This window comes from Mobula hypostoma, chromosome 1, assembly GCF_963921235.1.
Source record: "Mobula hypostoma chromosome 1, sMobHyp1.1, whole genome shotgun sequence".
In the NCBI taxonomy this organism is placed as follows: domain Eukaryota; kingdom Metazoa; phylum Chordata; class Chondrichthyes; order Myliobatiformes; family Myliobatidae; genus Mobula; species Mobula hypostoma.
In genome coordinates, this window is record NC_086097.1 from 249,190,987 (window position 1) to 249,205,525 (window position 14,539).

The following is a 14,539-nucleotide window of genomic DNA, read 5'->3' on the forward strand; positions in this document are numbered from 1 at the left end:
ATTGTTATATGGTTACATTACCCATTCTGTTTTTTTAAAAATCTAGTATACAAAGGAGTATCTTGCTATCACGAGCAATAAACCAAACTGATTGCTGATTGGCTTCTATGACAACAGGGGAGAGACCTGCAGACTTCACACACCTTAAGCTATGCCTTTGCACTCAGTGACTCCACCATAACAGAGACAGAGGATGTGATGCCTTCTTTTACTAAAGGACAAGATGTGAGAGAAATGCAGTTAATGGGATTATCTAGTTTACCTATAGTATGTTGATCTCTACTTGTTAGCACCTTATTCTGAAGAGAGCATCTATTGCCTTCTGTAGGTCTCTACATGCTCGAAGGATTGATCACATGCCCAATGGTGACAGCAGAGTGGGCATGCCAGACCAAGAGGTTACAGACTGAGTATGTGGTACTGCTGCTGTTGGCCACAGAACGCATAGGATCCAGATGTAGGAACTCCAAAATCTTCTCCAAATTTATCTGATTTACTATGAATGTACATGATGGGCACCATCAAACGTGAAGGACAGCATTTTGCCTCTACAACAGTCAATGGGAGAGGTCCATGGCATTGAAAAAGATTGGGAACCCTTGCCCTACAAGAATAAATGGATAAATGTGAGGTTATCCACTTTGGTGGCAAGAACAGGAAAACAGATTATTATCTGAATGGTGGCTGATTAGGAAAAGGGGAGATGCAATGAGACCTAGGTGTCATTGTACTCCAGTCATTGAAAGTGGGCATGCAGGTACAGCAGGCAGTGAAAAAGGCGAATGGTGTGCTGGCATTCATAGCAAGAGGATTCGAGTACAGGAGCAGGGAGGTACTATACTGCAGTTGTACAAGGCCTTGGTGAGACCACACCTGGAGCATTGTGTGCAGTTCTGGTCCCCTAATCTGAAGAAAGACATTCTTGCCATAGAGGGAGTACAAAGAAGGTTTACCAGATTGATTCCTGGGATGGCAGGACTTTCATATGATGAAAGACTGGATCGACTAGGCTTGTATTCTCTGGAATTTAGAAGATTGAGGGGGATCTTATTGAAACGTATAAAATTCTAAAGGGATTGGACAGGCTAGATGTAGGAAGCTTATTCCCGACGTTGGGGAAGTCCAAAACAAGGGGTCACAGTTTGAGGATAAAGGGGAAGCCTTTTAGGACCGAGATTAGGAAAAACTTCTTCACACAGAGAGTAGTGAATCTGTGGAATTCTCTGCCACAGGAAACATTTGAGTCCAGTTCATTGGCTATATTTAAGAGGGAGTTAGATATGGCCCCTGTGGCTAAAGAGATCAGGGGGTGTTCGGGAAGGCAGGTACAGGGTTCTGAGTTGGATGGTCAGCCATGATCATACTGAATGGCGGTGCAGGCTCGAAGGGCTGAATGGGCTACTCCTGCACCTATTTTCTATGTTTCTAAGAAGCACCACTTTGTACTGCTGTAACTGTTTTGGATGGGTACCACGACAACCAGTAAACATGCCAAAGATAACCAAGCATGTCCTCTTTCCTTTGCATCACCTACAGACCACTGCTGCCCTAAATGCCAACAGTTTAACGAAGGTCCTCCATCTCTGGTGGTGTTCAGGGCTTCCTTCATCATGTCAGTCACTATCAGTCATGCAAGTTGCAGGGGGTGGAGACTCAGGAATACCGTCTCACTCAGATATAGGATTTTTCATTGCTGTTTTTGCCACAGTTTTGTTTTATCCTGTTTTGCTCAGGGTTGTTAGCCCTGAGCTGAACGCCTGAAACCTGGAGACTCCTTTGCATTAGTTCTCTGAACCGCTGTCGTTGAATTTGAATGCCTGTCCAAGATTATTAATCCCAGCCTTAGCATAACCACCTTGGAGCTACACTCCACCATTTACCTAGAAGATAGAATATTACAGCACAGTTCAGGCCCTTCAGCCCAATGCTGTGCCAAATTTTTAACCTATTCAATCTAACCCTTTCCTTGCATTCATGAGCAAAAAGTCTCTTAAACGTGCCCAATGTGTCTGCCTCTACCAACACCCCAGGGTGCTCTAGGGGCTTTCCTCAAAAACATTCTTTATCCCTGCAATTAACATTTCAACCATTTGGAAAATAACTTAGTTACAGCTAGTGGGGAAGGCCATAACACCTTTGTGGGACTAGGATAGCAGGCAGACACATCTTTCTTTCTGCTAATGCTGTTTTAACATTAGAGTGAAAATTCTTTAAAACAAACTGCTTCAGTACAGCATCAATCACAATATCCATGAACTACACTTCTGAACACCAATGATCTTTGGTTCAAATTTCTGTGCACAAATGCACAAATTAAAGATTGAGAATAATACTAAAGCAACACACACAAAAATCTGAGGTCAACTGGTGAGACAGCATCAACAGAGAGGAAAAGTAGTCCACATTTTGGACTGAGACCCCTCTTCTGGAGAATAATACCTTTCCAGACCAACAACAAACAGCTACCGTTGATTTGAGAGAGAGAATAATTTAGATATCCAATTGTACAAACTTAAAGCACAAAAGGGGGATACTACAGGAGTAAGGCAGAAGAACTGAAGCTAGTTAAGATCTTCTATCAATGGAATGTTCTAACCACGTACCATTATGATGGATCTTAAACATAAATAATTTACATTTACAAGTTGGGTTACCTCACAACTTTGCCATCGGTTAGGAATGTTTGGCCTTAGTTTCTGCTCACACACCACTTTCCTCATTTCCTCAATCGAAGGGTCTGAAGGTACTAGGTCATAGTAAGGTAGCTGATAGTCCTCATGAATACCTAAAACAAGGCCACATGGAACTTAAAGATCTGTGTTTCACAATTCATAAATACATGAAAATAAAAGACAAACGAGAATATCACAAGTATTAAGAGACTAATCAAGAATCTGGGCTGCACTGTAGTTATCTTGCTAAAATTATAATCACTTGTACACCAGAAAAGTGGCAAATCAGTAAGTTTTCCACAACATAACTCAAAGTGGTCATCAAGATGAAAAAATGTAAATATCTATTTCAGCAACCAGTCAGAATTGCACATGCAGAGAATCAGAATAAAACAAAATCTCTACCCTAAATGTCAGGACAAGTTGGACATTACTTACCACCAACTGAACATCTTCGTGCTATTTCCCAAAATACTAAGCCCATGGCATAGATATCTGCTCTTTTAAACGACTCAAAATGTTTCATGTTTATGGAATCATCGAGAACCTCTGGAGCCATGTATCTGGTGGAAAAGAGGATGCAATGCTATAAAGCTCTCAATGCAAACCAGCATTTCAAATAAAGCTAAGCTGCTGATTTTCACTCTACGTATGATACAGCTGCTCTGGAATTGCTAATGGATGTTTGAGAAGATAAGGAAGGAACAGAGTCCCTCAGGTTTCCCTGGGATTCAGAAAGATTACGGTAGATCCACTACCTAGAGTCAACATCCCACAAAATTCATATATTGCACAAATCCTTTTCGGTCCTATACCTACTAGGCTATCCTTGAATGCACCCAATGGCTGAAATTCCAGCCTTCTAGGATAAATATTGACGATTCACAATCAAAAACTCCTCCTCTCAAGTATTTTAATACCATCCAGAGACCACACTTATTATTCTAGATGCTCAGTTTAAGGTAATATTTATATTGTACCTGCCAATCCATCTCAGAACTTCGCATGTTTCAACGTAATTATCTAAACTCTACGGTGTTCAGCACTATTCTCTTCAATGCGTCCCCAGAGAACACCTCCACCTCAGAAATCATCTAGTGAACTTATACCGTACCTCCTCCAAGGCTCACATGCATCTGCAATTTCAACTTAATTATAACTTAACTGCAATCACAAATTTTACCTGCAAAGAAAATTCCTATTCTGCTTTTTATTATAAGACAAGTAAATTTACCTTTTCCCACATCCAATTTCCTCTGGGACATTTATTGGACACCATGTAGCCTGTCTGTCTACACAAGGCCATAAGATATAGAAGCAGAATTAGGCCATTTCGCCAATTGAGCCTGCCCTGCCATTCCATCATGGTCAATCAATTTCCCTCTCAGCCCAACCTCCTGCCATCTGCCCGTATGCCTTCATGCCCCAACTAATCAAGAATCTATCAACTCTGCCTTAAATATACCTAATGACTTGGCCGCCACAGCCATCTGGGGCAACAAATTCTGCAGATTCACCACTCTCTGGCTAAAGAAATTCCTCTTCATCTCCTTTCTAAGAGGACATCCCTCCATTCCGAGGCTGTGCCCTCTAGTCTTACACTCCCCAAAGAAAACAACTTCTCCACATCCACTCTATTTCGGCCTTTCAACATTTGATAGGTTTCAATGAGATTCCCCCCTCATTCTTCTGAATTCCAGTGAGTACAGGCCCAGAGCCATCAATCACTCCTCATACGATAAGCCTTTCAATCCCAAAATCATTTCCTTTGGTTCAACATCTTGTTGCAGAGACAGTAATCTTCGCAATTTGTGCAGCAGCAGTAAACTTAACCTGGTGTAACTTGATAGACATATAATCAATCTATCCATAATACATACATCTTATGTATATTTATGGTAGCTTTTATTATTGTGTCATCTATCTTTTGAGAGTTTTTTGCATGCATCAGATCCATAGTAACAATTACCTTGTTCTTACACTTGTGTACAGGAAATTACATTAAATAATCATGAAATTTTAAATATGCACCGCCATTTACAAAATGCAACGAGCTACAAACCAAGCACTGATCCGTCTACCAGATCTCTGAGGACAGCCTGGCAACTGGGGACACCACCTTTATTCTTGTTCTTTTTTTGGACTTAACCAAAGTTCTAGTTACACTAATGCATGACCTGCAGCATCAAGAGCATTTGTTTTAGATAACTCATCATTTCTTTACAGTAACGGAAACCACTCTCAGGGTCTCACGACTAGACGCTTTTTGACATCCCAAGGACACGGCCTGGAAGACTAGAATGCCTTCAGGTGCTGGATTTTTGCGGCTCTGGAGAAGGGCTGATTCAAGGTCTGTGCCCTTGACTGAGGCGTCGCAGGAGAACACGGAGCATCGGGAGCAGCTGGTTAGCTGCCGTGGGCTGTGTGTCCAGAGACCTAAGCTCTCCAGGCGCAGAGCTCAGAAAAAGCGACGCAACAGACTTTTAACATCAAATCAGCAACTTTTAACATCAGTTGTTTGTTATGTCTCCCCTTTTGCTATGAAATGGGGACACCTTTTTTTCCCTCATTAGGGAGAGAAAGAGACCCTGCAGTATGTTGAATTACCAGGTGAACGAGTAGTCTTTGGGGTACCAAGTCTGTGTCTTTACTGATGCTTTGCTGCATGCTTGAGTGCTCGGTGGAAGGCACCAATGCTTTTTTGCTGGTGGTTGGGGAGGTGGAGCCATTGCCTTGCTGCTACTTGTGCATGGGAGAGGGGAGGCTTTGGGTTTCCAACATTTATTGTCATTCATTCTTTGGGGCACTCCTGTTTTTGTGGATGCTCGCAATGAAAAAGAATTTCAGGATGTATATTATATACATTTCTCTGACATTAACTGTACCTGCTTAATCCTACCATCATCTTGTGCCAGGTTGTATAACAAGGGCCATCATGGTCTAGGATTATTCTGGGCAAATCTTGGTTTGCCATTGCCTTCTCTTGGGCAATGTTTTTACAAGATGGGTGACCCCAGCCATTATCAGAGATTGTCTGCTTGGTGTCAGTGGTCGCATAACCAGGACTTGTGATATATACCGGCTGCTCAGACGACCATCCACCACCTGGTCCCATGGTTTCACGTGACCGTGATCGGGGGCTAAGCAGGTGCTACATCTTGCACAAGGGTGACATGCAGGCTAGTGGAGGTAAGGAGCACCTTAACCTCCTTTGATAGAGATATATCTCCACTTCACCACCCATTTATAAAACCAACGTAATCAAATGCTTGCTTTGAACATCCAGATATATTGCACCCACAATATCCAATTTGCCAGCTTGACATGCTGCAAATGCAATGTTGTGATCCCGTTATTTAACAACAAAAAACGATAAACTAAATACAGTAAGAGGCTATGAATGTTCACAACAATAACAAGAAATTTTATTAAGTGCTTAATATGGAACTTTATGCACCCATTACAAGATGGTCCAAATGAGTTCTGGTCTTTTGGGTGAGGATTTAAGAACAGAAGCTTGAATGTATGCCCCCAACATTGAAATGTTCCCATAACCAAAGGACTCACTTTCAAGGACTTTTCATCTCATGTTCTCCATATTTATTGTTTATTTATTATTATTTCTTTATGTTTTTGCACAATTTGGGGGAACTTCACTCAGAGGGTGGTGCAAGTGTTGAACAAGCTGCCAACAAAAGTGTTGGATTAAAGTTTGATTTTAATATGTTAGCGAAATTTGGACATGGATGGGAGGGGTACTATTACAGAATGTCAGGAATGATGTTGTGACCATCACTGAATCGTAGCTGAAGGATGGTTGTAGTTGGGAGCTGTATGTCCAGGGTTACACATTGTATCAGAAGGATAGGAAGGTAGCAGAGTGAGTGGTGTGGCTCGCTGATAAAGACTGGCATCAAATCAGTAGAAAAGTGTGACATAGGATCGGAAGATGTTGAATCCTTGTGGATTCAGTTGAGAAACTGCAAGGGTAAAAGGACCCCGATGGCAGTTATATACAGGCCTCCTAACAGTAGCTAGGATGGGGACCATGGATTAAAACAAGAAATAGAAAAGGCGTGTCAAAAGGGCAATATTATGACAGTCATGGGAGATTTCAACATTCACGTCAATTGGGAAAATGAGGTTGGTAATGGATCTTAAGAGAGTGAATTTGTTGAATGCCTATGGGATGACTGTTTAGAGCAGTTTGTCATTGCGCCTACTTGGGGATCAGTTATACTGCATTGGGTGTTATGCAAAGAACCGGGGGTGATTAGGGAGCTTAAGGTAAAAGAACCAGTGATCACAATATGAGTGGGTTCATCTTGAAATTTGATAGGGAGAAAGTGAAGTCTGACATAGCAGTATTTCAGTGGAGTAAAGGAAATTACAGAGGCATGAGAGAGGAGTTGGCCAAAGTAAATTGGAAGGAGATGTCAGCAGGGATGTCAGCAGAGCAGCAATGGCATGAGTTTTGGGGAAAAATGAGGAAGGTGCAGGACAGATGTATTCCAAAAGCAAAGAAATATTTAAATGGCAAAATAGTACAACTGTGGCTGACAAGGGATGTCAAAGCTAATGTAAAAGCAAAACAGACAGCATACAAGGCAAAAAAATTAGTGGAAAGACAGAGGATTTGGAAGCTTTTAAAACCCTACAGAAAGCAACTAAACAAATCATTAGGAGGGAAAAGATGAAATATGAAAGCAAGCTGGTAATAATACCAAAGTGGACAGTAAAACCTTCTCTCCAAGTATGTAAAAAATAAAAGAGAGTTGAGAGTGGATATAGGACTGCTAAAAAATAAGGCCGGATAAATAATAATGGGGGACAAGGAGATGGCTGATGAACTAAATGAGCATTGTGCATCAGTCTTCACTGTGGAAAACACTAGCAGTGTGCCAGATGTTGAAGGTTATGAGGGAAGAGAAATGAGTGCAGTTACTGTTACAAGGGAGAAGGTGCTCAAAAAACTGAAAGACCTCAGGGTACATAAGTCACCTGGACCAGATGAACTGCACCCTAGGGTTCTGAAAGAGGTAGCGGTAGAGATTATGGAGGCTTTAGTAATGATCTTTCAAAAATCATTGGACTCTAGCATGGTGAGTGGAAAATTGCAAATGTCACTCCATTCTTTAAGAAAGGAGGATGACAGCAGAAAAGAAATTATAGACCTGTTAGCCTGACCTCAGTGGTTGGGAAGATGTCAGAGTCAATTGTTAAGGATGACGTTATGGAGTATTTGGTGACACAGGACAAGACAGGACAAAGTCAGCATGGTCTTGCACCTGCAGGAATTCTTTGAGCAGACTATAAGTAGGATAGATAAAGGGGATGCAGTGAATGTTGTATATTTGGGTTTTCATAAGGCCTTTGACAAGGTGCCAGACATGAGGCTATTTACCAAGTTAAGAACCCATGGTATTACTGGCATGATTTGCTGATTGGCAGGAGGCAGCGAGTGGGAATAGAAGGACCCTTGTCTGGTTGGCTGTCAGTGACCAGTGAAGTTCCGCAGGGGTCAGTGTTGGGACTGCTTCTTCTAACACTATATATTATCTGAATGGTGGCCGATTAGGAAAAGGGGAGGTGCAACGAGACCTGGGTGTCATTATACACCAGTCATTGAAAGTGGGCATGCAGGTACAGCAGGCGGTGAAAAAGGCGAACGGTATGCTGGCATTTATAGCGAGAGGATTCGAGTACAGGAGCAGGGAGGTACTACTGCAGTTGTACAAGGCCTTGGTGAGACCACACCTGGAGTATTGTGTGCAGTTTTGGTCCCCTAATCTGAGGAAAGACATCCTTGCCATAGAGGGAGTACAAAGAAGGTTCACCAGATTGATTCCTGGGATGGCAGGTCTTTCATATGAAGAAAGACTGGATGAACTGGGCTTGTACTCGTTGGAATTTAGAAGATTGAGGGGGGATCTGATTGAAACGTATAAGATCCTAAAGGGATTGGACAGGCTAGATGCGGGAAGATTGTTCCCGATGTTGGGGAGGTCTAGAACGAGGGGTCACAGTTTGAGGATAGAGGGGAAGCCTTTTAGGACCGAGGTTAGGAAAAACTTCTTCACACAGAGAGTGGTGAATCTGTGGAATTCTCTGCCACAGCAAACTGTTGAGGCCAGTTCATTAGCTATGTTTAAAAGGAAGTTAGATATGGCCCTTGTGGCTACAGGGGTCACGGGGTATGGAGGGAAGGCTGGGTTCTGAGTTGGATGATCAGCCATGATCATAATAAATGGCGGTGCAGGCTCGAAGGGCCGAATGGCCTACTCCTGCACCTATTTTCTATGTTTCTATGTTTCTATATATCACTGTATTTGCCACTTTCTTGCCCAAGCTACTAATCTAATTCTTTCTGCAGTCTGCCTCTTTCCTCAACACTATCTGCCCTTCCACCAATCTTCGTATCATCTGCAAACTTGGTAACAAGGCCATCTATTCTGTCATCTAAATTAAATACAATGTAGGAAAATGCATGGTCATGCAGTTTGAGTAGAAATAAATGTGCAGACTATTTTCTAAACGGGGAGAAAATCCAAAAATATGAGATGCAAAGGGACTTGGGAGTCCTTGTGCGGGGATGTGATGCTGAGGCTTTATAAGGTACTGGTGAAGCCTCATCTTGAATATTGTGAACAGTTTTGGGCCCCTCATCTTAGAAAAGATGTGCTAGCAATTGAGAGGGTTCAGAGGAGGTTTGCTAGGATGATTCTGGGAATGAAAGGGTTATCATACAAAGAATGATTGATGGCTGTGGGTCTGTACTCACTGCAATTTAGATGAATGATGGGGGGATCTCACTGAAACCTTTCAAATGTTAAAAGGCCTAAACAGAGTAGACGTGGAAAGGATGTTTCCCATGGTGGGAGAGTCTAGGTCAAGAGGGCACAGCCTCAGGGTAGAGGGGCGCCCTTTCAAAACAGAGATGCAGAAAAAATTCTTTAGCCAAAGGGTGGTGAATTTGTGAAATTTGTTGCAACATGCAGCTGTGGAGACCAGGTCGTTGGGTGTATTTAAAGTAGAGATTGACAGGTTCTTGATTGGACATGGCATCAAAGGTTACATGGTAGATATGGAAAGGATGTTTCCCATGGTAGAGGAGTCTAGGACAAGAGAGCACAGCCTCAGAATAGAGGGGTGTCCATTTAAAACAGAGGGTGGTAAATTTGTGGAATTTATTACCACAGGCAGCTGTGGAAGTCAGGTCATTGGGTGTATTTAAGGCAGAACTTGATAGGTTCCTGTTTGGACATGGCATCAAAGTTTATGGGGAGAAGGCTGGGGAGTGGGGCTGAGGAGGGGGATAAATGGATCAGCCATGATTAAATGGTAGAGCAGATTCGATGGGCCAAATGGCCTAATTCTGCTCCAATGTCTTATGGCACGCAGGGCTGTGGTCAGGGTGCAGCTCAATGGGAGTAAGCAGATTAATGGTCCAGAATGGACTAGATAGACCAACAGGCCTGTTCCTGTGCTGTAGTGTTCTGTGATTCCATGATGCTTTGGAGAGGGTACAGAGGAGATATATCAGGATGTTGCCTGGATTAGAAAGCATGCCTTATGAGGAAACATTGAGTGACCTAGATTTCTCTTTGGAGCAACTTCGGAAGAGAGGCAGTTTGATAAATTGATTAAATTGAGAGGTGCAGAGTAGACTTTTTTGCCTAATACCATAGGACATCTGTTTAAGCCGAGTGGAGGAAGGTTTAGGGGAGATGTTATAGGGAATTCTTTTAGTTTATAATACAAAGTGGTGGATGGTGGCAGAGGTGGACACAAAAGGAACATTTAAAAGATTCTAAGGCAGCCAATCAGATGTAAGAAAATTGGAGAGCTATAGTTTCTGTAGATCAAGAGTTAGATTAATCTTGAAATATGTTTATATAGATTGGCCCAACATCATGGACCATAGGGCCTGCTCTGTTCTATGTCTCACATCACCAAAGATTCTTGCAAACTTCTATAGATGAATGGTGGAGAGCACTTAGAATGGCTCCATCGCAGTATGAAGACTCCAATACAAAGGATTCAAAAAGGTTTGCCGAGTGTTGTCAACTCAGCCAGCTCCATCACAAGCACAGCAACCCTCACCACCGAGGACATCTTCAACAACTGGTGCCTCAGCACAGCATCCGTCACTAAGGACCCTCACCATCGGCACAATCCCGCTTCTCATTATACCATCAGCCTGAAGATCCCACACTCAACACTTTAGGAGAGGATCCAGTGGAGGTTCATGAAAGTGATCCCAGGAATGAAAGGATTAACATTTGACAAGAGTTTGATAGCTCTGGACCTGTACTCACTGTAGTTTAGAAGAATGGTGGGGGCGGGAGGGAAGACTCTCACTGAAACCTATTGAATATTAAAAGGCCTAGATAAAGTGGAGGTGGACAGGATGTTTCCTATAGTGGGGAGTCTAGGACCCGAGAGCACAGCCTCAGAATAGAAGGACATTCCTTTGGAACACAGAATAGGTGGAATTTCTTTTGCCAGAGGCTGGTAAATCTCTGGAATTCATTGACACACACTGCTGTGGAGGCCAAGTCATTGAGTATATTTAAAGCGGAGGTTGATTAGTAATGGTGTCAAAGGTTATGGGGAGCGGGCAAGAGGATGGGGTTGAGAGGGATAATCAAATGGTGGAACTCGATGGGTCAAATAGCCTAATTCTGCCCCTATGACTTAAGGTCTAACAGCTTCTTCCCCTCTACTATCAGATTTCCGAATGGCCCGTGAACACTAACTCATTATTCCTCCTCTTGCACTCGTTACTTTGCATTATATAGTAATTTTATGTTCATGCATTGAACTTGTGCACAAAACAAGTGTCACATCATAAAACTGTGATAATAAACTTCATTCCTACATTCATCAGCAAGCAATTTATTACACATGCCAACAATTTAGATTAGTCCCAATTTAAAACATTTGCTCTGCTTCCCAGACAGTAATAGCTAAGCTCGTGGTGCCAACCACTTGGGAAAAGAACACTTCGGCACAGACGATGGGCTGAAAGGCCTGTTTCTGTGCTGTAGTTCTCTATGAAGTCTCAAGCCCACTTAGCACGTGAAAAGAAAGGAAGCTGGTGTATAAAATAACCAGGTGTAGTGTAAATAAAACAAATAACAAAGATTAACTGCTTGAAAAGAATAGCAAGTCTTTTCAAACTGTGGGAGCGTAGCAGTTAGCATGACGCTACTACACCTTGGGATGTCAGAACTTGGAGTTCAATTCCAGTGCCGTCTGTAAGGAGTTTGTACATTCTTTGTGACCGTGTGAGTTTCCTCCAGGTGCTCCAGTTTCCTCCCACCAGTCTAAAGAAGTTCCGGTTGGTAGGTTAATAGTTCATTACCACCATTGTAAATCGTCCCATGGTTAGGCTAGGGTTGCTGGGTGCTGCAGCTCATTGGGCTAGAAGGGCCTGTTCTATGCTGTCTAGCTAAAATTTTAAAAAAGGCAAACAGACCAATGCATTCCAAGTACAAATGTGTCAAAGGATGAAGAATGGATTTTACATTTCAGTCCACCCCCACCCCTGCCATTCAATGCAGGCAAAATAGAGAACTCAGGAAAAGGAAGATATTAAGGGGCAAAACAGAAACAAAACACGTCGCTCAAACATGATTCCAGATTGTTCTTTGTCTCAATAGACTGCTATGCTACACTAATGGGCCCTCTTACCTCTGCGCTGGGTGACAAACGTACTTGCATTTATATTGCGCTTTGAATGTTGGAAAATGAACCACAACATTCCACTGAAACATAGACCAACATTCAAAGTTCAAATTATATTTATTACTAAAGTACGTATATGTCACCATCTACAATTCCAAGATTCATTCTCTCACAGGCACTCACAGTAAAACAAAGAAATACAGTAGAATCAATGAAAAACTACACAAAACAACTGACAAGCAAGTGATATGCAAACAAAGACAAACTATGCAAATACATAAAAAAATAAAACTGAGAACACGAGTTGTGGAGTCTTGAAGCAAGTCCAGTGTAGCATTCAGAGCCAAAAGGGGCTTAAAACAGAATATCTGCCCAGAAGCTGAGTCAAAGAAATAGTTTTAGAGTAAATGTTAGATGCAAGACCTGAAAAGACACAAGGAATTTTAAATACTCATGTAGAATTCTATAATTTGAAGGAATGGGGCTCTTTGGAGAAAACTGTCACATATTGTTCTCCAGTTAAAATGCACACCTACAGCTTTTAGTTTGATTATTTCATAAAAAAAACATACAATAAGTGTAGAATATCAATATCAATTTACCTTTTTGTTCCCACTCTGTGATTTGGAGCAATATCAATCGTATCTGTGGCTGAGTCATGCCTTACTGCCAACCCTAAATCTGCAATGCAGCAAGTTCCATTCTTCTTTACTAGAATGTTTTTTGATTTAAGGTCTCTGTGTGCAATGGCAGGTTTTCCTACAGAAGGAAAAGTTTCCATGTGAATAAGAAAACAGGGTTGAAGCAAGGAGTTGTATGATTTGGACTAATTTGTCAAACACTTTAGTGCTATCAGAGAAGGATTCGTAAGTTTATTTACAAAAAATATCTTTCATGCATTTTGGTATTTAATCCTCAATCTCAAAACCCAGAAGTATATTAAACACAACAGATTCTGCAGATCCAGAGCAACACACACAATATGCAGGAGGAACTTTGCAGGTCAGGCAGCCTCTATACTGAGGAATAAACGGTCGACGTTTCAGGCCAAGACCCTTCTTCAGGACTGGAAAGGAGGGGGGAAGAAGCGGACTAACAAGGTGGGGGAGAGGAAGCAGTACAAGTTAGGCGATGGATGAAGCCAGGTGGATGAACAAAGAAGCTAGGTGGTGGTAAGTGGAAAAGGGCTGAAGAAAGAATCTGATAGGAGGGGAGAGAGGACTATAGAAAAAGGGAAAGGATGAGGGTAACCAGATGGGCAGGTAAGGAGAAAAGGGGAAAGAGGGGAAGAGAAAAAAAAGAGATGGGCAAGGGGGAGTGGAATTACTGAAAATTAGAGAAGTCGATGCTCATGCCACATGAGTGGAAGGTGGGTGAGAGTGGCGGGGGGGTTTGGTGTATGAAGGAAGAAGCTGGGAGATGGTAGGTGGAAGAGGTAAAGGGCTGAAGGAGGAATCGAATAGGAGTGGACCACAAGAGCAAGTGGAGGAGGGGCACTGGGCAAGGTGATAGGCAGGTGAGAAGAGAAAAGTGTTGATGACCAGAGTGGGGAATTGAAAAAGATGGTCTCTGTTATAAGGTGTTCTTATAAAACAATGTTCATTTTCTTCACTTGCATCATTTAGCCCTCAAAAAACAAACAATACAAATGTGTGTTCTTACCTTGTGTACCAACAATTTCCATATGCAAGTGTGCAAGTCCACTGGCTGTAGAAAGTGCCAGTTTAATCATTCCTTCCACAGTAACAGTGTACCTGTTCAAGTAGTCAAAAAGGGAACCATGCTCATGATAATCTGATACCAGCCACAGCTGCGTCCAGGTCCCATTATCTTAAAGGGAAAGAAAAACATCAACAAATGTAATTAGTTCATACAGTTCAAGCATTCCATAACAGCACAAGAAAGCATTGTTATTCCATAAGAGAATATTGTCCCTTATCATCATACAATTGTCCAAATTATTCCACAAAATCTCTAATACAGTCACTCACATCTATAGGCAAAACAAACATTGTCATCATTTAAGAGAAGTTTGAACAGGTTTGGATGGTAGTAGTATGGAGGGTTTTGGTCTCGGTGCATGTCGATGGGAGTTGGCGGTTTAAATAGTTCGGCACAGACTAGATGAGCTGAAGAACCTTTTCTGTGCTGAAGTACTCTATGACTATTCAAGGACA

The 14,539-nt window shown here is 42.1% G+C and overlaps 1 protein-coding gene across 1 annotated transcript in view; it reads right to left on the reverse strand.

Moving 5' to 3' along the window:
- tgfbr1b (transforming growth factor, beta receptor 1 b) overlaps window positions 1-14,539 on the reverse strand; it is a 96,389-nt gene that overhangs the window by 14,625 nt on the left and 67,225 nt on the right. The window contains exons 5-8 of the mRNA XM_063066882.1: window positions 14,025-14,192; window positions 12,965-13,121; window positions 3,111-3,235; window positions 2,655-2,785 (exon numbers count right to left, since the gene is read on the reverse strand). Of these exons, the coding sequence (XP_062922952.1) occupies window positions 2,655-2,785; window positions 3,111-3,235; window positions 12,965-13,121; window positions 14,025-14,192 (581 nt within the window). The remainder of the gene's footprint in view (window positions 1-2,654; window positions 2,786-3,110; window positions 3,236-12,964; window positions 13,122-14,024; window positions 14,193-14,539) is intronic.